The sequence below is a fragment of the Lathamus discolor genome, chromosome 4, assembly GCF_037157495.1.
Source record: "Lathamus discolor isolate bLatDis1 chromosome 4, bLatDis1.hap1, whole genome shotgun sequence".
Taxonomy (NCBI): domain Eukaryota; kingdom Metazoa; phylum Chordata; class Aves; order Psittaciformes; family Psittacidae; genus Lathamus; species Lathamus discolor.
Window position 1 is genome coordinate 22,893,203 of NC_088887.1, and position 24,622 is coordinate 22,917,824.

Consider the following 24,622-nt stretch of genomic DNA (forward strand, 5'->3'; position numbering starts at 1 on the left):
CCAGGGCTGCCCTGGGCTGTTTGTTGATGAAGGTGGCAGGAGGAGGCAGTAGGTGGTGAATGGCAGGTGAAACCCGAAGGAAAGCACTCTGGAATAACTTCATGTAGGGACTGAAGCAGAACGATGCATTTGAGGAAAGTAACATAAATAGATTATTGACTACCTCCATGAAAATAGAATGTGTGTGCATCAGCAACTGGAGCAGAGGTAGGAATGATGATAGGAAATGAGAGTTGGACATTACTATTAATGACTACTGAAAAACACCTCAAACATGAACATGTTCACAAAAGATTTTAGCGTAACTATTCAGTCCCAGAGAAATTAAACCCTGACAGATCATCATAACGCTCTTTTCCTGCTCCTTACCTCCCACTCTTTGAGCTCCTGGGAGTGCTCATATTCTTTCTCCATTATTTGCACTTCCAACTCTTCCACACATATGTTAACAGAGCATGACTGAACTGCTTCAAAATCAACCAGCCGTCCAAACTTCTTCATCATCAGGTAATTGCACTTCTCTTCCAGTTCTAACAGAAGGGGTAGGGCACAAATGGCAGCACTGTCTTTCATTGGTTAGTAAGAACTTCTGCCTTATCCCCAGCTCTTTGTCTGAGCTCTTTGGTATTTGCTCTGTAATAATTAATTCACACAAGCCCACATACAGCTCACAACTGAATGTTGCTGCCTGTCCTTGCCCATGACTGTGACTGTGTGGTCACTAAGTCACACTTTAAGCCAGTTCTAGTAACCTGCTCCCACACCAAAGGCCGTACAGGGCCTCTGGAGGTCTGGTGGTGCTAGCCACATCTTTGGGTTTGGCCCTTGGGGAAGTGTTTTGATTAGAGCTTGTTTCATTCTTCATGTGTTACACAGAGGAGGAAACTGCCATAAAAGCTTTGTGGAAAGTACATTTTTCCTAGCAGTTCTGGTTACAGCCAGAAATAGCAATTGCGTGTCCTGACTTCCAGTGTCTCATCTCAGTCAACTCGCCTTGTAGTAAGTTCCCAAATGATTTCAGAAGCCTAATGACTCTGCAGTGCTGGAGAACTACCAATAATCAAAACATTCCACTTCATCTGCTCTTTCTGCTTGATTTTCTGCAGTAACCAGCTGTGACATCTATGTGAGTGTAAAGACAGACATCTGGTCAATTACCCACCCCAAGTGGGGGGGACAGAATGAGCAGAGTATGCTGTGCTGTTCAGAGTCTCTGTTACTCACGTCGAATTGTTATCTCCATCTCCTTTTTGTCCTGGATAAGCTGCTCATGTTGCTCCTGAGCCGCCTTATAGATCTGTCTTTGCACTATCTTTTCTTTATGTAGGTCCACAATTCTCCTCTGCAAATACTCTAAGGACTGGTTGGTAAATACCAAAGCCTGGGAGAAGTCATCAGGCATCTCCCCATTAATCAAGTACTCCACCTGGAAGAAACAGCCATAAGCAAGGCTGACTACTTACAACAAGTGTTGGTGATCTCTCTGGGTAACAAAGGTGTGAGTGTTAGAGAACTAATGAGTGAGGTAATAGTAAGCTTGGGCACAGCTCACATTTTGGGTCAGGGAATCACTATGACTCAGGAAAGCTGAAAGACTACTGACAGCTGTGATGACTGCATACATATAAAGATGTTTACCCTTCTATGGCACCTGGAAGAAGAGGGGAGTAAGGGACTCCCTGTCACCTGTACTTCTGAATGATCCACGAGCTGCAGGATTGCATTGTCAGGCCTTAGACTTGTATGTCTTAATTACCACCCTTTTAATGAAGGGAGATACAACACACAGAGAACTTAGTTTGCCTGAGAGGTATATAAGCCAGAACAGGCTTGTTCTCTCTCTGAGGACAAGATTCAGCCTAGAGGAAGTAAGAGTTTTCTCACCATCCCTGTTCACAGGCATGTGTAGATGAATGCATTGCATCCAATACAGCATTACTAATTTGGCAATACTCACTATAGTTTCAGTAGTTTGGGGACTTCTTTGGGGTTTTTCTGGGGGGGAGGTGTTTGTTGTTTTTTTTTCCAAGAGAGCATCAGTGGGTATGGACCTGAAAGAAAATCCCATGACTAACCTATAAAACACTTGAATACTATGCACATTTCAGCAACGGGCTGACCTGTCTGTCCTTGCCTCTTTTCTGTCAGTATAGGAAAAGGGGAAGGAGGAGGAAAGACTCTAGAGGAAATAGCAGCATGAAGTTCAATTAATGGCACTTCACTCCCAGAAGACTATGGTCATTCAGGAACTAAGGGCCCCAAAGAATAGTAACACCATTGTTCAGATGTACATTGGCCATTCTGCAGCTGCAGATGCACAACATCTTGAATTACCTGATGGAGTTTCAAAGGCACAGCTACATATAGATCATTCATTCTCTGCTGCTTTTCCCACTGGAAGGTATCCAGTTCCCTGTCTGCTATGTCCAAACTGGTTTCCAGTTCTTTTGCCTGCAGACAAATTGTGGACAAACAAAAATCTTGTGGTACTCAAATACAGCAAAGTTCTGTGTTAGAGTTCCTGATCTAAAGAGAAAGCACAGGAAAAAAATGCTTTTTTTCCCCCCCTACATACTCTGATAGATGAGTTTCACAGGCAGACCCAAGGCTTATCAACATACTCAAGCAAAATTCTACCCTGAGTACCTCTGCACACATGTACACTTATAACGTCTCCTTAGTAGAGAAACCATGTATGTATCAAGAGACAACAGCTTTGTTTAGCATCTAAAACACTTCTAGATCTACAGAGTCTAAAAGATATTTTTTTATTAGGTTATGCCTGAAAATGCTTATTGATTCTGCATGAGAAAAGAACAATTCAGACTCAAATGTCAGACCCCAGGGTGAGTATGTGGCAGTTGGCACTTAGAAAAGCTTTTAAAAACTAAACAAAAAACATTGTAAGTAAGTTAAGCATATTTGATGGAACATTTTTGAGACACAATAAAAGCAAGACTTGCAAAATGCTATTTTGGCAGAACTCTCTATCCCGGATAACCCTTCAAATTAAGATATTTTTGAATTAATATAAATCAAATGTCTTGATGAATGCAGGAGCTCAAAAAAAGCTGAAAGGAAAACTTGCACAAAGAGAGTTTATAGAGTCATTACTATGACAAAGAACAGAAAAAAACTAAAAGCAAAAGAAATAAATGGAAGAATAGCATCTTTATGCATTTATTTTAACCTGCATTTGTGTTAGGACAAGTATTCTTTAAACTCTCTGTCCCCATACACATGCATAGAGGATAGGCCAGGCTACACCAGAGTTTTCTTCTGAATAAGAATCTGTTTCTTCTGAATCTGCTGCTGCATGATGGACTCAAAACCTGATTCCAGCCTTATAGTGGCTAAAGCCGGACCATCTTGATTTACCTTTTACAGGAGGAAAGGTGACCCATGCTGAACTGCCTCCTGCCTCTGTGCTACCACAGACATCTCTACCTAAACTGAGGCCTCTCAAAGGGTTAAGATTTTGTTTTAAAATCTTAACCAAAATGGTTAGCACATTTTCACTGTAATGGAGCCAGACGATGCTTGCTGAGAAGAAAACACTACAATACCTTTCTGGCCAAGGCATTATATTTCTTTCTGAGGTTAGCAGCAACTTTCTTCTCCTTTGCTAAAGCCTCCTCAATTTCTAACCACTTCTGCCGGAGCTGGATGGTGTTTTGGAAGAGTGACTCATTGCAGTCTGAGAAAGAAAGAGTCAAAGAATAGCTTAGTTTCATTAAGACTGGACTATAGTTGCAGGCTTGAGCTATTGGCTTCTCCTCCTGTGCAAATTGCCCATTGTTACCCATAATAAGACCATGCTCTTGGGTCCCTAGAGCTTTCTCAAACATACACCATGAGAGCCACATTACTCTGTGAGGGGGAGAATGTCTTTACAGTCAAGACAGCGTGTTTCCAGAAGTAAGACTAAATGGATCAAAGCCAATATTAAAGAGGAGTGTTCAAAGGTTAGCTTTTCTAAGTAACACAGTCCCAGTAATTAATACAATATAATCTTCAATTATGTGAAAAGTTAGTTGTTTGTCATAGCACCCTCCACCATAAATGATGAACTGCCTGTAGGCATCATTTATAGCTCTATTTGTAAACCAAGTTGAGGGTTCATAGGACCTCTTTCATTTGTTTCACAGAAAGGAAGATCTGTGAACTTCTATCTAATTGCAGTGATTCCAGTCTCACTAATAAAGTGCATAATTATGCCCAAATAAGCAGGCATAATAAAAAGAAGAAGAAAAAAATAGTCCAATAAAGGCAAAGCAAATGGCACATAAACAAATAAAGAGGCTAGTGCAACATGTAATTTCCCTATTAAATTAGTAATATGGACTTTTTTAAATAAAAAGTAAAAATCTTAATTTCTTCCCAAGATTGCATTGAAAAGGAGATGAATCAAAAATTCAACTTGTCAAAATGATGCTAAAATCCAACTGAGAAAAATATAAGGTAATTTCTTGCTAAGTTCTAGATGAAAATAAAGCAGTGTTGTTACATGGTCATATCACACAAAGATTTTTTAAAACCCCAACACCCTAAACTAGTTGAACTAGTTAAAGGGGGTGGGCAGAAGTTACTTGCCTTTGTTGAATGAGTGAATAAAGAGGATTTTGCAGAGTAAAGCTCTTAAATGTTCAGATACTCATGAGAAAGCAGCCTAGCAATAGGCTGCATAAATCCACGAGGTGGTAACAAAGAGCTTAAGTTAACAGCACTGTAGGGTCCCGCAGAGTTTCCCTAAACAGAGATGCAGCTAGGCTAGGAGGCAGGTTCCCAGAGAACAGCTACGGCTCCACTCCTGAGAGGAGCCTTTCCCCTCTAGAAAACAGCTGTGAAACGGTCAATGGTTCTTTACACAAAATAATTAATTTTTAGTGCTTAGTCAAGTTTTATTTTCCCAAACTCTTTAATAAGGGTACCCTATACTACCAGTGGCTTCACTGTCATCTTCACTGAGATTTCCTGGGAAGAAATTATGCACTCAGGAGAAGTACACACATTCTGGCCCTTAACAGCATTAATATGCAGTGAATTATGAAAAATACACAAAATTCAAGATTGCCCCTAAAGCTAAACAAGTGGTCAACCCAAGGAAATGATGGCTTAGGTACTTTCTGGGCAAACAGAGTCATCAAAGGCTTCATCTTCAGATACAGAATTTTCTTTATCAATCCACAAGCTCGACTCTCCATCATTCTCTTCATTCTCATCATCTTCATCTTTCTCTTCATTCACATCTTCTCCACCTGGAAGAAAAGTACAGTACTTGCAGAACACCCCCAAACCCACTAGCTGTGCATTATGCCAATGTGCTGGTGAACACAATCCCAATTATCCATGAAAGATCATCCTGATAATATGTGAATCCAGGCATCTTGTGCCTATTGCATCTATCTGATAATTTCACAGAAAGAAAATAAAAGAAAAATAAAAAAATGAGGGAGAGAGATCACCTGGTACTGCCAAAGGCACAGACACAGGCACATTTCTGGGACTTCCTTCAAAAATGTTTCCTCTCTTTAGATGTGCTAGGAATTTAAACCTTATGGATTTACCATTCTGCTACAGAGATTAATCAACCAAGCAAAATATGAAGGCACAAAACTGGCACAAGAGCATTACAGTTGTCTGCACTTTTTGCTAACCGTGTCCTACATGAAATCAAAAGCCAAATCAGAGCAAGAGCACAAGTATTTTAGCTTAGTAAGACTGTCTAGCCTTACCAGTTTTAAACAGTCACTAAGATAAATGAAATCCTTTCATAATATTTTAAGTCCTGTGAATAATAGATGACTGCAGATTAGGTCTCTGATCTCTCATTAGACAATGGACAGATTAAAGGAGAAGGTCATGAATGTGGCAGACTCATCACGTATCCATAGTTATCATTGGTACAGCATAGGAAGTACCTATTTAAAGCTTTGCCTCTTCTTCATACCCATTATCATCAGTCCTCAAAGTCCAGGGTTACAGGAAGTAAATTGCAGGAGCTGCCATCAGACCAAATGTAGCCATGTTAGAGATTGAATTACATCATTGTTACCAGTCAAGATGGCTGCTACAGAACATGGGTCTGTACAGAAACAAATCGGGGGGGGGGTCTGATCTATGGGTCTTTGAACCGAGTTCTGTGTTGCATGTGCTCGGGGCCCCAGCTAACTTGACTCAACCACACGGAACTAAGTGTAACAAATCCATAAAATGAACAATATTCCAACCTGCTTCTCTTTCTCTCTTTTCCATGCACTTGACTTTCTTCATCAGAACCTTGGTCAGAAAATCGGCAAACTCATTGTTCTCTCCAAGGGATGCTTGGAAGTTGGCATAAAGAGCTTTCTCACATTCCTGAAGCCTTATAATCTCACACTTTCTATCCTCAATCTGTGTAATGCAGCCATTCAATTCTGGCTAAACAAACAAAAAAAAAAAAAACCTACTTCAGTTAAAAAGTACAGCCCAGGTACGTGTATATAGAGGATGTATTTGTGAAGTTGTGGAAACACAAAACTTGTCTTTCTCTCTTTAAACCTATTCTTCAAGCAAGCAAAACCTAGAAGTATGTTCTTAAATTTAGGCATAAGAGTTGTTACTTATTCCACATCACAAACTACCTATTAAAATACAGCTGTTAAGATTATGAAAAGATAAACTATTGGAAGGTAAAAGAGACCATCCTAGGCTAATCATCAAAAGTTCCTCCTCTTTCAAAACTTAACACTGGACACTGAATCAGTGCTAAAATAAAGAGATGCTACCATTTACTTGTTGACTTGCTTTTGTTTCGCGCTGTGCATTAGTGGTACTAGTAAATCCAGAGACACACAGCCTACTTACTTGCATGGCCTCCTGCTCACCGATGAGGGTAGTAATACGCTCCCGGAGAAGGTTCTCGTGTTTTTCAAAGTTCTTCATGATAAGCAGCTCTTCATACCATGTGACGTAGCGCAGTTCAGCGTTTTTCATCTGCACATCCAGCTTCAGTTTCTTGTGACGGAGAAAGCGAAGTTCAGCATCAAAGTTGATCACCAGTGCATTGATCTGAAGCATATGAGAGTCAAATGAGGAACAGGGAAAGTATTAGGAGCTGAGCTAAACATGTAAGGCTAGAGAAAGGAGCACAAGAGATCCTCTCTGCCAAATCGACAGTTCACCCCTGCTATTTACTGATTACTGAAGCACTTAGAAATATAGTTAACCCGAAATATGTCTTCATTCTCAGCACAATACTAAAAGAATCACCAGAACTTCACAGGAATGTTTCACTGTGTCCCACTGCAGCCTGGAAGTATTTTACTCTTCAGAGAGTGTTTTACAGTAGCCTAAGAATTTCATGTAACAATCCCAGATGTAGCAATAAATATGGCTTCTGCCTTGGCTGACTTCTTTCAGAACACCTCCCAGCTCTTCCCTTAGACATTTGCAGTTAAATCAGTACTAGCAGTTGCCAGCAGCATCATATATATATGTGACAGTTACAGCAGCATTTGGCTATTCTCTCAAAACCTTCACACTCATGAACACAAGGGTGTCTGTACTGGGGTAGGCCAAAGAGTCATGGCCAACAGAGAAGTTAGAGAAAACTGTAAGAAACAGAGCAAACAAGTGAACAGTCATACACATCTGGCACATTTGTCTCTGTATCCTCCCAAACTCTGACTTAGGGACATCCTGAGCTGGAAGCAGTATGTTTGCGTTCAACAGCTTTGACTGGATTTTTCTTCCAGACTTTATCAAGTTGTAGCCTCCCCCACATCCTAATGCTGAGTTCCAAAGCTTAGTTATTGTTGGATAGGAAAAACTATTTCCATTTGAATGTTTCAAGCTTTCTATGTGACTGTTTGATAACTCTCCTCCTTTTAAGAGATGATTCCCACTCTTCTATGCTATTCATAATTTTATCACCTCTGCTACAACCCTTTCAGTCGCCCCTTTTCCAGTCCAAAGGTGCTTTAGCAATTTACCTTTTAAAGAAGCTTTTCCATGACTAAGGATTTTGGTTACTCTCTTCTATACCTTCCATGACTAAGGATTTTGGTTACTCTGTTTTATACCTTTTCTAATTAAAGTAAATAAATAAATTTTTGAGACTAAACGATCGGGACTACAATTAAGACCTGAGAACATCATGAATCTACACAGTTGTAGTGATGCTCCTTTTTTAACTCTTCATCACTTTTCAAGTAATTTCTAATATTTTACCTTTTTTTTTTTGGCCACTAAGCTCATAGATTTATAGAGCAACCAGAAAGAAATCTAAGATCTATTTTTTAAGCGATAATAGTCAGAACACAAGTCACAGCAAAACTTACACTGATTTACACCGTAAATTTGCACCAGCTAGCATTTTCCTAAACTTCAGAAGACAAAAGTAGCTGCAGTCCTGAGATGCAAGATGTTTTGGGTTTATTTCTAACGCAGTGGGATTGTTCAATCTGACAAAAATAACTTTTGATTTCCTACCTTTTTAATCAAGGTCTCCTGCAAGTACAGATTTTTTATCTTCTCTCTCTTCAGAATTTCCAGTTCTATTTCTGTTGGCTCTGCCTTCTCCGTCTCAGAAACCCTCTGCTGCTCTGTGACCACAGATGATGCTGTTTTCATCTGGTGTGCACCTGCAGCCTGTGTCATGAAGTCAACTTCTTTAATAGATGGAGCTCGAAGAAACCCTTGCCTAAATGAATAAGATGAAGGAGACCCTTCCAATTGTCCCTGGGGCTTTGGCTTGGCCTCCTGATCCTCTTTGAACTTAAGGAGGATGTCAGCGTTGTACTCAAACTTTTTTTCAGGAACCTCATCTGGGTGTAACTGAGGGATCAGGGGAAGAGGGAGGCATTCCGGTAAATCCAAGGCTGCCTGTATGCATTTCAATTCTTTCACTAAACACTTGATTTCTTCAATGACAGAAACCTTGAAATCCCGCAGAGACATAATCTCATTGTTCATATTGACTTTCCTCTTATGGATCTGCAAAGGAAAAACAATTTTGGTAGGATTCTTCAGGAACATAGTATGTGTAGTTTTCCTGACACAAGTAATGGTTAAGAGGCTTGTCATACTGACTGACTTTCCTTCTTCCCATACTAGCTTTCTTTTCTGTGCCATCTCCACACATTAGCATTTTTAAACAGCTGTCTTTCAGTCTGTTATTTTAAAATCTTTGGAACCACCTCTCTTCCTCTTGTTCACAAAAAATAACAAAGGTGTAAGAAGGGAAATGAGGCTTCCCCATTCTTTCAGTTCTTGGCTTGATTGTGACTTTCTTGACAAGAGATATTGAAGCAGTGCAGAAAGCAACCAGAAGCTGTGAAAATAAGCTGTGGGTGTTAGAGGATTAATCATTTGTGCTGTCTCATTAAATACAGAGAGTATTTCAGCTTTGCTATATGGCTCTCTTTTTCGGGCATATAGTACAAACAACACTCTAACAAAAAGAAATTTAGATATTTTTTAGTATTTTGTAAAGCAAGCTTCCGTCCCAAAAACTAAAAAGGTCTTGAGAGGATCTTTAACGTACACACTACCAAATGTGCATCTATACAGAAATCTAGACTTCTTGGACACAGACAGTGAAACAAAGCTGTTATCTCACATAACCTCAAAGACACTGAAGCAGTCATCCATAAATGTAGGTTATGAAAAGCAGATGAGATTCTTGTCTTTTATATGTGATGTTGAAGCTGAGACCACAGCTACTGCAGGTGGTTAGAATTAGAACAAAGTTCTGAATTTTCAAAATATAGGAGATAGCAACATCAAAAGTAGGAAAGAGACATTCTGTCAAATGCTTTTGGATTTCATGCAAGCTCACTGCCCTGGACTTCAAGAGAGCAGACTTTGGCTTCTTCAGGAGCCTGCTTAGTAGGGTTTTCTGGGACAAAGCCCTACAGGGCAGTGGTGCCCAAGACTGCTGGTCGATATTCAAGGATCACCTGCTCCAAGCTTAGGAGTGTTGGGTCCCAGTAGGAAGGAAATGGGGCAAGAAGGCCAGGAGACCTCTATGGATAGCTAAGGAGCTGCTGAGAAAACTCAGAAAGCAGAAGCTTATAGAAGGTGGAAGCGAGGACACGTGGCCTGGGAAGAATTCAGGGACGTTGTCCAAGAAGCTAGGGATCAGGTCAGGAAAGCTAAGACTCAGTTAGAATTGAGTCTGGCAAGAGATGTGAAAGACAACAGGAAGGGCTTCTACAGGTATGTAGCAAACAGAAGACAGACTAAGGATAAAGTGGGCCCTCTGTGGAAACAAGCAGGAGAACTGGCTACCCTGGATTTGGACAAGGCTGAAGTTCTCAATGACTTCTTTACCTCAGTCTTCATCAGCAAGTACTCTAGCCACATTGCTCAAGTCTTGGAAGGCAGACGCAGGGACTGTGAGAATGAAGACCTTGGGCCCACTGTAGGAGAGGATCAGGTTCGAGACCATTGTAAGAACCTGAACGTGCACAAGTCCATGGGACCTGATGAAATCCATCCACAGGTCCTGAAGGAGCTGGTGAATGAAGTTGCTAAGCCACTGCCCATCATGTTTGAAAAATTATGGCAGCCAGGTGAAGTTCCCGACGACTGGAAAAAGGGAAATATAACCCCCATTTTCAAGAAGGGGAAAATGGAAGACCAAGGGAACTACAGACCAGTCAGTCTCACCTCTGTGTGTCACAGGATCATATTCTCCTGCAAACCATGCTAGGGCACATGAAAAACAACGAGGTGGTTGGTGACAGCCAGCATGGAAGGTGTTGCATGGAAGGGTAAATCATGCCTGAACAATACGGTGGCCTTCTACGATGGGGCTACAGAACTGATGTATAGGGGCAGAGGAGTCAACGTCATCTACCTGGCCCTGTGCAAAGTGTTTGACTGGGTATCTGGTAACATAAGCACTATAGTGAAATACTGGAGCCCAAGCATGAGATTAAAATGATCCAACAAGTCCCCAAGATTATAGCATTGTCTCTGTAACACTTAGACTTCACTATCGAAGTGACCCAGCCTAGAGGCTGCCTGAGATTAGGCAACAGTTCATGAGGTTAAGACTGGAAACGATTCAGGGCTATTGAGAGTATAGCTTCCACTTCTCTAAAAACCAGATAAACCATGCAGTGCAGATGCTCCTCAGTAAGCATGTCAGTAAGCAGGGCAGAAAATAGGCCTTCCTACCAGAAAAGCAATTAGATAGTTCCAAGTTCAATAGATATATTTCCTCTTTGTTCTTTCAGCTAAGGAAATTTGTCACTCTTTTTGTCTCCAGTCAAATAAAACGAAAAACAGTTCCTATGAGAAGGAAGATGAGGGAAAGAAGTTAAAAAGAAAGCAACAAAGATACTGCACAACATTTGAGCCTCTTGTGCCTTTGTGGCTAAAAGACACTTAGTAGCTGTAGGAGTCCTGGTGCAGAAAGGTGGCTCCAAAAGATCTACTTTCTCAGGAAGATTCCAATGCTTAGTACCCAGAAAGAGTAGTTGCCAAAGTGCAAATATGGAGAAGCCACACTAGAAACACCTGTCCTTGCTCACATCCCTGTTTTTGTAAACGTATTTCATGGCAAGGGTTAAGTCAGAGTTTTAAGGAAAGCGTATCAGTTACTAGATTATAAGACTTCTTGAAGAATTCAAAAAGACGGTGTCCCTGCTGAAGCAAAGAGTAAGCTGAGCATTATCCTGGGTTGATGCAGGTTTGAGTTTGGTGAAGTTCCAGCAGTTCACAAGAGAAAGGCTGATTTGTAACTAAAGCTGGCTCAACACTGCCTATCCTTCAAGGACTTTTCCCACATCCACTTTGATTTCCTTTAAAAAAAATTCTTCAGGGACTAATACACTATCCTCCCTTCCCACAGAAGGAGGAAACATACACATCACTGCATCAGTCTACATACCAACACTTCCAGGGATGTAAGCTGTGTCACCTTCTTCTCAGTGTTCATAAGCTCTTGTTCAGGAACTCTGTAGTTAGGGGCAGACTTCAGTTTATAACATCCTATATTTTCCTGTGCTGCTTTGATCTCCTCAACATCTTTGGGATTCTCATAGTCATCACTAGGTTTGCTCTTGTATCTGGTAGGTACAAACCAAAGCTTTACTTTCAGACGGAAAGCATACAGGTGAACAAACCGGGTCTTTTCATACTTTCTGATTTATGCAACAACACTGTGGAGGCAAGCTAGGGATCAGGAATCACACAGCCTCTTTCAGAAAAGAATGGATACTTTGGGAAGAATATCCTTGCACATTTGAATGAAAACCTCTGATTATTTTTTTCCCCCCAAGAACTCTTACAACAAAGCGCTGCCATGGGACAGGTTAAACCTTTACACTGAGCTCTGGGGTTAGTGAGTACACGCTGCTCTTAATCTCAGGGAGCTGTGTGTCAACCAGCCTGTAGCACAGAATACCTGATCCTACTCTATATTGTTAAGCAATAACCTTAAAAGCCTTGCATTCTGACTCTACATTAGTCCCATTCCCTGTCATTCATTTCCTAATGAAGAACTTCAGTATTTCTATGAGCATTCAAAGATGTATTGTCCACCTTTCTTGCCTCTCAAGATAAAGACCAGCATGGAGCATCACAGACACTTGCATAATGGCTGTGATGTTAGTACAGCTGTAACACAGCTGTTACAGCATCTGCTCCATGTGGTGCTAGCAGGGTTAACCAAGAGTTGACTGTAATGGTCTAAGTGTACCTCAGTCATGATCGATTTAGACATCTTTTTACACCCTATTTGAAGATGCAGCTACCCAGCTGAATCCAAGATTTTTAATATTTTAGGAGAACCAGCGAAACTAACTAAAAATCTCTTGAGACTTTTAGTCTTGAGTCTGAGTCTCTTGAGACTCAGAGATATATGAAAACATCTATTCTAATTACAATCATTAGGAAGACAAAAAACTAGGGAGAGAGATTACAGTGCCATGTGACAGCTAAATAGCATTACTTGACCTCAGACAAGAAGCAGAACTAAAAGGGCAGAGTCTAGTTCAAGACTCACAGTTCCTCCCACTCTGCTTTCCTCTTCATGATCTTAGCCTTCACCTTGTCAGATTTCTCAACAGATCTTCTGACTTTGTCACGTCTGCTTTCTATATAATGGGGTGTTGGCTTTTGGACCTCTGTGAGGTCCACAATTTCTTCCTCACCCTCAGAAATTGTAGTACCTGGACCAAAAAATAACCAAGTGAAGATGTAAATACCATGCAGCACAGTGCAGTCCCAATTAGTTAGACCCACCTTGGGACAGCTCCTGTAGAGCTGGTGTCAATTAGTATAGTTCCAATGTATTGGATGTTCTGAAAATATTTTGGCTCTTTTATTTGACTTCATCACATTCTACCCATGGGATTGACAAACAATCACTGACATTGACCTAAACATTGAAAACTATGTATATGTGTTACTAAGTACACGGGTACTGAAAAAACATGCCACAGTTATAATTTCTTTAGTTATATCTAAAGAAATTACAATTTCTTTAGCTTGGACTCAGGAAAACAAATTTAGATGAGAGACAGAAACCATATTGCTGATAAGATTTAAATGGTCATTATTAGCCCTATACATACGCCTTGACTCTATGCTGATCTGCTTCTTTTCTGGTTGTTTCCATGCCTGTTTGAGTACTGTCCTCTTCCAAGATGGACGTTCTTTACCTTGGTAGTATTCATGAGACATTGCTAGAAGTCTGTAGGTGGAAATTTGATGATTGCTTTGAATAGCATGAACAACAACAGTGTCAAATTCAAGTGAGTCCCGAAACCTGAAAAGACAAAACCATCTGATGTCAGTAGGCACAACCTACCATTTTGCCTTGACCAAAAGGACATGAACAATGTAGCTTACTTACTGCACATACAATCATTAAATGTAAATTCACAAGTCAGTAAGTAATAGCATGACCAGGATGATCAGGGAGCTGGAGCACCTCCTGTTTGAAGACAGGCTGAGAAATTTGGGACTGTTCAGAAGAGAAGCCGCTGGGAGACCTCATAGCAGCCTTGCAGTATCTGAAGGGGGCCTATGAGGATGCTGGGGAGGGAGTCTTCATTAGGGACTGTAGTGGTGGGACAAGAGGTAAGTGGTTAAAACTTAAACAGGGGAAGTTCAGATTAGATATAAGGAAGAAGTTCTTTACTGTGAGGGTAGTGAGGCACTGGAACAGATTGCCCAGCGAAGTGTTAAGTGCTCTATCTCTGGCAGCGTTCAAGGCCAGGCTAGACAGAGCCTTGGGTGACACGGTTTAGTGTGAAGGGTCCCTGCCATGGCAGCGGGGTTGGAACTGGATGACCTTAAGGGCCTTTCCAACCCTAACCTATGATTCTATGACATCTGACATTATCTATTTACTTTTATCCAGTCTAGGAACGGAGATGTTCAAGAATTAAGGCCTCTCCTAATACACAAACTTACACCAGATTCTTCATGAGAATGTCTTTTATCTTCCATTAAGGACTGATTAAAAACATTGCTTTAATCAAGTCTTTTTCCCGGTCATACACTCTGTGTGCGTAAGGTGGTTTTTTTATTGTGTATTGTGTATCTATTTTTACACATTCATCTTTTGCTATATACTTAGATTTAAGACGATCAACCCAAAATGTACCCCGAACTTAAACTTGTGTTTTTGAGAAAGTTAATTTTATAACTTTAAACTAGATAGGGAGCATTGTGTTAGCAATAACACTAAAATACCTGACAGACATGCAACATGCCTGAAAAACAGGGGTTCACATGTTGTTCTTCAAAGTTTCAATAAGAGTTCTTGGTTCTTGGTGAAATTACTGCCAACCCCCAGGCAAACAGTCTTAAAACCCCAACCCCAGTTTCCTTAATGTAGAAGTAAATCAGAATGAAGCTACTTTCTTGATCTGAATATTTGAAATTTTACAAAAGATTCAAAAGTAGTAAGTTAACCCAAATATCAATATATAGTCTTGTGTATGTTCCAAGTAAAAAGAGAACAGGATCAAAACAGAACAGAAGAAATATTAACTGTATGAGGAAAAAAACATCACATTCTTTTTCCTTGTGGCAGGTACAACTTTGTAAATGATAAGCCCCATGAAAAGTCAGAAGGAGAATTAGAAGAAAAGTGGTACTCACTGATTTCGTAGTTTCTGCAGTCCAATTGAGTGTTTCTCATGCTCCCAAGCTAGTTCATTTTGCACTAACTGGATCCTCTGTGCTGTCTGCCTATCCAGCTCCTCAAAGATCTTACGGTCCATCTCAAACTGCTGCAGAAAGGCAAAAAAAAACAGTATCACATTACCCTGGCTACTGGGTTTTGGTAATAAATATTTTTGTCCAGATGCCAGAGTTCCACACACATCAACACAATCCTTTATTTCAGGAGCTATTCAGATCTCCACAGAGAACCATATTTTTCCCAAATGCTTAAATGGCACAAATCCTCAGCTGTGATTCAGAAGTCTCAGCAAATTATAGTGTCCTGGGTTTAGCAGTAGCAGTCATTTTTCTCCTTCTTAGTAGCTGGTTCAGTGCTGTGGTTTTGACTTTCAGCCTGGGAACAGCGCTGATAACACCGATGTTTTCAGTTGTTGCTCAGAATGTTTATTCTGACCAAGAACTTTCTGAGTCTCATGCTCTGCCAGGGAGGAGGGGAAGCCAGGAGGAAGCAGAGACAGGACACCTGACCCAAACCAGCCAAAAAGGTATTCCATACCACAGCACGTCATGCCCACTATATAAACTGGGGGCAGTTACCTGGAAGGGCTAGATCACTGCTCTGGTCGGGCTGGGTATCGGTCGGCAGGTGGTGAGTGGTTGTATTCTCTTCCCTTGTTATTTCCCTTACCATTATTATTATTGGTGGTAGCAGTAGTGATTTGTGTTATACCTTAGTTACTGGACTGTTCTTATCTCAACCCATGGGAGTTACATTCTTTCGATTCTCCTCCCCGTCCCTCTGGGAGAGGGAGGAGGAAGTGGGGGAGTGAGCTAACGGCTGCATGGTTTCTGAGTGACAGGCTGGGCTTAAACCATGACATATATATTCACAGAACTACCATAATCCAAAGGGTTGGACACCTTTCTCTCCAATGCATTGGGTAGCAACATTTTAGAAGAAGGTGCCTGTAAATGTAAATGACCTTTGTATAAACCAGATGTACCTCTCTGTGCAGTTGCATGTGCTTGGGCAACTTCTCATTCTTTTGAAGAAGAAGAAGAAACTCATGTCTCAGTGCAATTAACTTCTCTCTTTTCTTTTGCTTTTTCTCTTCAGCTTCCTTCATTTTCCGGTCATACTCCTTTTTCTGTTTGACTTCCTCAATGCTGAAAATGCATGATAAAGGAAATTGTGTTATTGCAGTAGAAGAGAGGAAAGAGACAGCCTTAAACTCCCAATGAACTCAATGGTTCTTAAGGTAACTTAGAAAAGAATCTTATTCCTGTATATTTGCACACTCCTGACACCCAGGGGCTTTGACATTGACCTTTTCTTTGTCTCTGAAGTTAAGAAATTCTCAGACTACTGTATTTGTATTACTACCATAGAAAAGTAAATTAAATTTATGCAAAGGCTGAAAAAACTTTGTGTGTAACAAGGAAATGACCCAAATTCAGAATGATCAACTTCTCTCTCCTGTTGGGAGGCAAAAAGAAGTATGTGGTCTGAAGAAAGAGCTACCAACACTTGAAAATCTCTTTTATCATTACCCAAGAATCTCTTACTTGTAGGTATTGGGATCCTCAATGTCTTCAGCAGCCTTCGCCTTCTCAAGACCACTCTGGAATAAAAAAGTTGGTTTGCCTTTAAACAAGCAGTAATAGTTTCAAGAGACAATAAAGCTTTTACAAACATTAAGACAGAGCTCCCATTGCTTCTCAAAAAACCAAAATAAACCCTTATGAACAATATTTTTATATAAGCCTTAAATATCAGATTTTAATGTTTCAAGAAGAAAAAGCAATCTGGTTGGTTTATATGTAAAGGAACTAATGAAGCATAATTCTTAGAGACAAAGAACACAAATCCTATTTCCTTACTATCCTTACTTTCTTTACCATCAACATTAACATTTCTTGTCCTAACTTCACTAACATCTTTAGTTCTTTATGCCCCAAACTCAATTCTCTTGTCCCCCCTCACTGCCATGTTGACAAGAGACAACATACCCTGGGCTAATTCCAAGTTATATGTATAATTATTCTGTTTTGCTTCTGCTGACTGCATAATGGGTTCACAATTATTAGTTGTGAAGAATGACAGATGGTTGGACACTGCAGTCACACAAACCTCATTTCCCTAGGCAGTCATGCTCTAGAAAAGGAGGGGGGCCTATCACCCTACAGTGAATACAGTCATATTAAACTGATCTGTAATTTAACTCAATCAGTTTCAGAGGATTTGTATTTGATTCTTTAAGAATCTCATTAAGTTTAATGAAGATGGAATATTTAAAATCTTCCACATGACTTAAAACTAGAATAAATACTTAAGATACTTTGATAAGGGAAAAACTATTAGGATGGTCTTTAAGCAATGTTGCTAGCCTGAACAATAGAAATTGACCATTAAGATCTTTATATAAAGCTACTGACATACTCAAAGTGATAAAACTATATATATTCTTTTATAATTGTCTAATAATCACTATTTGTAATACTAGAGATAGCAAGTGTCTGACATCAAAGGTTCCAATCATTCACTTAGCTTAAGAAAACAATTTTGAGTCTCTTCTTAGTGCTACATGTTCTTGTGATACTGGTAAAAAATTCCAACCAGTTATGAACTATTTAACTAAATGACCAAAATTACAATTTCCTCAGCCTCCCTCGCCAAGCAACTTTGAAAATGTAGTTACTAACTAGTATTAAAAATGTTCAGAAGTTGAATTTGTTTTATGTTGACACTTTCAGGATTTTTAAACTGTAGTGAATTTCTATTTCTATTTGAAAATTCATTGTGCATGATAGCACTTCCTTACTCAAGAGGCCTCACTGCTTCTTTCAAGTTATATTTGTTTAATTCAGGCACTGAAGAGATTTTTTTAAAATTCAATAAAGTCTGAACATTTTCAGTGGTGGAGTTGACGCCTCTCTCTTCTTGTGTAATATCAGTAGAACTGTTACTGAGTTCCAGTGTCATCTGTTCAAACATGCTAAAGGTGATGAGCTCTACACTGAATACAGAACACCTGTAGACTAATTACTACTAATGCTGTCCAAGAGTGGTAGAGCAACAGGATTGGCATCATGCTGTGCTATTTTGCAAAGTTTAAAAATCCAACTTGTGGATTGTATATGACTAGACGCTCTGAGAAAATACACATTTGGTATTCTCCAACATTATTTTGGCAGTCCTGGGGTAACGGTTGGACTTAATGGTCTTAAAGGTCTTTTCCAACCTAGTTGCTTCTATGATCCTATGACTCTACGATTATTTATAGAATCTCCAGCCAGAGCAGAATTGGAGTTATTGGAGTTAAATGAAAGACAAATATTAAGTATGACAAATTCTTGCGGTTCTTTCATTCTAGGAATGTGCATGAATACACCTTTGAGTGGGAAAAGATTAGTAGAATATTACATTTGAATAACACATGCTATGTTTATTTGGAGAAAACCACAAAACATCAAGACGGAAGAATGCAGTCACAGTACCTATTTATTATTTTGCAAGAGCTACTCTTCTAAACTGGGAAACCTCAGCTTTCACTATGAAACATACGTGATGCCAAATAACCGAACTGCATTTTGCCTATCTATCTGGAGTATTTTCGCAGTAAATAGGCCTAATTCCGTGAAAGAGGTTAGCGACTTACCCTAGGAGAGGGGATTTTGGCTTTTAGCTCTTTCTGAACATCCTCTGGAGACAAGACATTGAAAGTAAAAATGTTTCCATCTCCACCACAGGTAATCAGAAACTTATCATCATAACTAGAACAGATTCCCCGGATCTGGCCATAATCATTGTCATGTACACTGAAGGACCAGTATTCCTTCAGGGTATGGGCTGAGAGGTCTTTATCTTGGAGAGAATAAGCACGCAGTGAGCCATTCTGCATCCCACAGAACATCCATACTCTGCTGGTACTGTCAAATAAGCAACGTAACAAGTGAGGGCACAGCTCAAAACATGAAACTTCAAAAGAGCTAGTCTAGCTTAATAAATATAACTTTCCCAAGTTTGTAAGCTAGAAGGAAAATATTTGGATCATTTCAAATATGTGTGATACAACGACAAATTTGTTTTCCAGATGAGTGCTCTGGAATGTTCCAGCACTTGCTGGGTACCGTAGAACTGATCTCAGCCCTGAGTTTGGCAGGATAGCAGACACCAGGTTCAGAGCTAGAAAAGCAGATTTCCCCCCTGCTCTCCATCTATTAGACATGGTGATGAACACAGCCAGCTGTAGATTAAAGCCTGAACTAAACCTACCTCCTTACATACAGAATATGCCTAGCCTTACAGGCAACCTAACACTGGGAGTCTGAAAACTGTTCAACCTTTTCATCTGTACAGTTCACAGTGTATTCTTTGCACAAGAGAGTTGGACTGATCCCTCCTTGTTCTCCGCAAGGGAGGACTGTGTCCTCTCTTTGCTAACCACAAAAAAAGAATAGATCTTCTGGTGATCACAGCTTGCAGAGACTTAATTAGAAATCTGATGTTTGCATCTCTGAAGGGCTTTTTAAATTATTCTGTCAGACACAGTGCCCACTGTGTCCATTAGGAATTTTAAGTGAAACTCAGTGCCTGGAAAACCAAAGTTCCTGCATGCTAGAGTTAACCCACAATTAAAAAAGGGACAAAGCAGTGTACCCTCCTCCCTTCTAAGTTCAACTTCATCAAGCTTTATCACAAAGCTGTTGCACTACAATGTTTTACCAAAAGAAGATTTGGTGGATGGGATTGTTGTCGGTGTCCTCCATAGGAATCACTTCAAAGGGTTCATCTTTCCTATCTTCAGGGTCTTCTTGGTCATCATGTGAGAATTCACAATGATAGAGGAACCCTGAGTCATACCCACCCTGAAGAAGAAAAAGGACCACAAACAAATGGTAACAAAAGGACACCGCACAACTGATCAGGTAAATTCAATTTTCAGAGTAACTCTTCCTTTCTTAAGGAGCTACAATAGGTTAGAAAATGTTACTTCCAAACATCTAGAGACCCTATTTATCCACAGAGAAAAATCTACCCTGATCACTGGCATTACAAGCCAGCCTACCAATACATTAAAATTCTACCTTCTATTTGTGAGGGAACAGCTTAGTCTTTTTTGTCCACTCAGGCATCACCAAGAAGCATACCTATAGGAAATTTACTGAACAATCTGAATTGGAATGACACTATGGGTTTACTTCATAAAGATTGCTGAATCTATCAAGTATGAAGGGAATTCAATGTCCTAGAAATGGCAGGTTTCAAATAATCAGTTTTCTAAGTCAGCCACATGTGAAGGGAAGGTTGCCACATCTTGCAATCCTACCAACATGAAATAAGAATTGATTTACCAAGGAAAGCCAAAATTTTCCTGGTGCTGAATAAAACCCACAGAGGATGGGACTGGGTTCCTCTGGTATGTAGATAGACGGCAATGGCTCTTCTTCAGGTTCCTCTTCAGCTTCTTCTTCTATCTTGTTTCCCATCTCCTGTTGCTGCCTTATGCTTTCAAGTTTTGCTTTTTTGTTCTCCTCCCTTTTTTTCTCTCTCAGTGAAATTTCTTCTTCCAGCTATTTCAACAAGCAGAGAAACACAGAGACACAGAAACAAGGCACCGAATGCATTACTGACCAGAGGAGTCTCATAGGTGAAATCCAAGCTGGTTCTGGCATTATATATACAAAATATCTAGAGAAATCTGTTTTCTATCAACTAAGCAGACATCAACCAGACTTCATGGGATTCTCCAGTGGAGCATCCCCATTTTCCTCCTCCAAAGTATTTCAAAATCATGGCCCTTTGAAACAGAAACCATTCTGCATAAGAAGCAGACTTCAGCATTTCCTCAAAGAGATTATTCCCAATATTAACCACTACTAGCATACTACTTCTGCAGAACTCCTAAGCCCTGTCCTGTGCCTGCCCAGAAGACAATAAAACACAGGAAAGCTGAACTCAGATTCCCAAGTTCTAGAGCATCATTGATGTAGAGTGAAAGAAAGAAGCTTTTACGGACTTTGGTTCTTCTGAAAAATGAAGGGAAGACATTTGCAGATGTATAAAACTTTCAAAACCCCCTTTCCATTTATGCCTACTTTAGCATTAACAAACACCAAACATTCTCTAACAACAGGATCTTCCCAAAAAGACATTAGATGGAAAAATCATAGAGAAAGTTCTGGAAAGGATCTCAAAAGAGCATTCTTCTGCCTGAAAGCAGAATCAGCTGAACCTTAGGACTGATCTTCTAAAAGTCTCATGCTACGTGGACTCTACAGCCTATGCAAGCTATTTCAGTGCTTCACCACCCTTACTGTTAGAAATCTTTCATAGAATCATATAATTATAGAATGGTTTGGGTTGGAAGGGACATTAAAGATCATCTCGTTCCAACCCCCCCGTCATGGGCAGGGGCATCCTCCACTACACCACATTGCTCAAAGCCTCATCCAGCCTGGCTTTCCTTACATTTTATCCAAAATATCCATGCTGTGATTTATTAATTACTGATCTATTCTTGGAAGAAAAGGAAAGCAATTAATATTCTTTCTCCCTGTAGAAGCCTTTTCTCTTTTTAAAATTTATAATGTTTCCCAAAAATATTTTTCTTTTGACTGAAAAAGAAAAACCACAAAAAAAAAAACCACCACCACACAAGAAAAAAAAAAAAAGAGAAAAAAAAGCAACCACCATCACCCCCCCAAAAAAAAACCCTACAAAACTCCATGCACATTCATTCATTCTTTCTTTATATATGTATGCTAGCTTTGTGATAATGCTTGTGGTTCTTTCTGTAAGGGAATCCCCAAGAAATCTTTCCCCCCCCAAATGCAGTTTACAGAGAAGGCAGAGCAATCACAGGTTAAGAACAGAACCAGGGAGGCTGTTGGATTGTTGTGGACTGAACATGGGACTTACAGCCTGCTCACTGGATTTCTACTCCTGAACCTAACATCAGCTTGCTTTTTAATTTCACAAATTTAACTAGCTGAGAGCTGGCACAATTCTTTTCTTTTGGTCTCACATAGAGTCATGGAATCACAAAATGGCTTGGGTTGCAAAGATCATCTAGTTCCAGCTCTCCTGCTATGGACAGGAACATCTTCCCCTAGACCAGGTTGCTCAAAGCCCCATTCATCCTGACCTTGAACACTACCAGGGATGACCTTCTAAAATGCTATTTCTCATATAGAAATAAAACACACACCTTTAAAATTATTACAACATTTTAAAAAATCAGAAATTGCTGAAAATAATTATATATGTTTCACATTTGCCTCAATGTGGTCACATGTGTGTTTTATGACTATTCAAAGGAATTTCATACAGGGCTAACATCAAGCACAAGAAACACACTTCTTGTGAAAATTACCAAATAAAAACATTTTGAGAACTAATTTGCTGTATTATTTTTCCTTTTCACAAATGTTATTTTCTAATCATATTCAAAATTCACATCATGTTCTCAGTGTGATGTACATTCTATTTGAATAGATAACAATTTACTTCACATGTTGAAACTCAGCCAAAAATGGACTCTACCTGGCCTTCCCCTTCAAGAAGCTTAGTAAAAAATCCTATGATGAATATAGAGACTAAACATCTTTCTGCATAGTTCCATCTTCTAGCACAATGAAGAACATGAAATTCCACCACAGGAGAATTCTTTACCTTGATTCGGGATTTAATACTATAAAAATGGAAGTACTGCATCGGCAGGTTCTTTAGTTGATAGGTGGATGCTGTATTATGTTCATTAGGGACCGGGGCAGGAACCTGAAGAACAAAGCCATTCTCACAAAGGATGAGCAGTGTGCTCTGTGCCTGTACAAAAACACAAGTACTGGGCAGATGTATACATGCAATTGAGAGAAATGGGAAAAAGTCAGAAGATACAGAGGCACAAACCCAAGCTCCAGCCAGGAGGCATTAACTTTAGCTGTGCTCTTGTTTTAATGGACACTTCTGCATAAATATTAGAAATCAGGGAGCTGCTTTTATGCTATGTATTCTTGGCAAAGGTAAAGAATTGAAGAAGTCCTTGCCATGTACAAAATACCTACCATTCTGACACTGCCTAACTTCGAAGCAGCATGATGATATATTGGGAGTTTGGTTAAATTAAAAATGGATCTGACTCAAGTTAGGAACTGAGGGTTTGGGTTGATAATTGTTCAGAGGTCCATATATTTCTGTAGTAATAAATCCTTTATATCTTCAACACTGGAACTCAAAATCTTATCTAATGCTATTTAGTTGAGTTTGTTCTTTGCTGGTACCTGCAGGGCCTTTGAAATGCAAAATTATGAAGTATGTGTGAGGAGAGGGTAATAATTATTTAGTGTTCCGAGATTTTAAAAGACAGGTCTGTAGTTTAATTTTCTATCTAGAGAATGAGAGGCTTATTTTATCTGACCTATCACTAAAAATGTGCAAAGGGGGACTATTACGAGTTCCTATGGAAACCTTAACTAGGAATTATATAGGTCTTGTGTCTGTAAAATCTCAGCCTTACAAATGCATTCATTAAATGCATAGTATTTAATCACCAAGGTGCTATTTCTAAGGAGAAAAAAAGAAGTAGTTTAACACTAAGATGCTTGTACTGTGTTTAATAAGTGTTCACATTTAGCAGTGGAGACCAGATACTGGTAGACAAAATTACTCAGGCAGACTCTAACATACCAAAGACATGATGGGTGCTTTTTCTAGTAGAAGTACCTTGTCCTCAAGGAAAGGACTCAAAATACAACTGTCAGATCAAGATCTATCATTCCTGCAGTAAGACAGAGCTCATGCCAGCAGGAGTTCTTTTGCTAACAGTTTTTATCCGTTCCCATGAATAAGGAATCATAGCTACACTTTGCCACTGTGCACCTGTATTTCATATCTTGCTGGCCACTTTGTCAGCATCTAAATATGATGAACAATCTCCCCTCAAAATAAGAATACTGGATCAACCAAAATTGCAGGTGTTACTCTACTATTATAAAACTTTGAAAATATTAACAAGAATCTACTTGAATATGTCACTGACACACTTCAAAGACAGAGTGTGAATTCCAAAAACCACCCAAAAGCTTTCTTGATGTGGTCCAGAAGCTTTGCAAAAGCCTGTTTTAATACAGGCAAGAGGCACAGACAATAAAGTGTGAAGAACTCTTTTGTTAAAGAAGACTAAGACCTTCCAAAAACTAAGGCACATGCCTGTTTCTTCAATGCAGGAACTCAAAAAGCTGAGCAAAATTTTATGGTTTGCATATGTTTCTGCTCTTTATATTCCAAACTCCAAAACAAATCCAAAGTGACTGAACCAGATATAGCTACACAGAACCTATCTGTCATGCTGAAGCAGCATGAAGAACAAAGTTAGCAAAGCATCTTTTGCACTGTTTGTACAGAACATGGCTAGGGTCATGGATCTTCATCTATTCTCATTTGAAGTTCTTTACAGAATGACAGTTTAATACAGTAGGGAAGGAAAGAAAA

The 24,622-nt window shown here is 39.6% G+C and overlaps 1 protein-coding gene across 8 annotated transcripts in view; it reads right to left on the reverse strand.

The window, feature by feature from the left end:
• Window positions 1-24,622, reverse strand: part of CFAP44 (cilia and flagella associated protein 44) — a 49,533-nt gene that overhangs the window by 1,499 nt on the left and 23,412 nt on the right. For 2 of the 8 annotated variants that reach the window (XM_065676688.1, XM_065676689.1), the window contains exons 15-32: window positions 22,805-22,957; window positions 20,485-20,703; window positions 19,856-19,998; window positions 18,789-19,059; window positions 16,696-16,751; window positions 16,134-16,296; window positions 15,106-15,236; window positions 13,569-13,762; window positions 12,998-13,163; window positions 11,882-12,059; window positions 8,473-8,976; window positions 6,847-7,050; window positions 6,231-6,420; window positions 5,124-5,258; window positions 3,567-3,697; window positions 2,335-2,451; window positions 1,225-1,426; window positions 370-530 (exon numbers count right to left, since the gene is read on the reverse strand). In XM_065676688.1, coding sequence (XP_065532760.1) covers window positions 370-530; window positions 1,225-1,426; window positions 2,335-2,451; window positions 3,567-3,697; window positions 5,124-5,258; window positions 6,231-6,420; window positions 6,847-7,050; window positions 8,473-8,976; window positions 11,882-12,059; window positions 12,998-13,163; window positions 13,569-13,762; window positions 15,106-15,236; window positions 16,134-16,296; window positions 16,696-16,751; window positions 18,789-19,059; window positions 19,856-19,998; window positions 20,485-20,703; window positions 22,805-22,957 — 3,318 coding nt within the window. Of the gene's footprint in view, window positions 1-369; window positions 531-1,224; window positions 1,427-1,957; window positions 2,052-2,334; window positions 2,452-3,566; window positions 3,698-5,123; window positions 5,259-5,921; window positions 6,003-6,230; window positions 6,421-6,846; window positions 7,051-8,472; window positions 8,977-11,881; window positions 12,060-12,997; window positions 13,164-13,568; window positions 13,763-15,105; window positions 15,237-16,133; window positions 16,297-16,695; window positions 16,752-18,788; window positions 19,060-19,855; window positions 19,999-20,484; window positions 20,704-22,804; window positions 22,958-24,622 lie in introns of those variants that run through there. The other 6 variants (XR_010612183.1, XR_010612184.1, XM_065676690.1 and 3 more) reach the window with 6 other exon arrangements.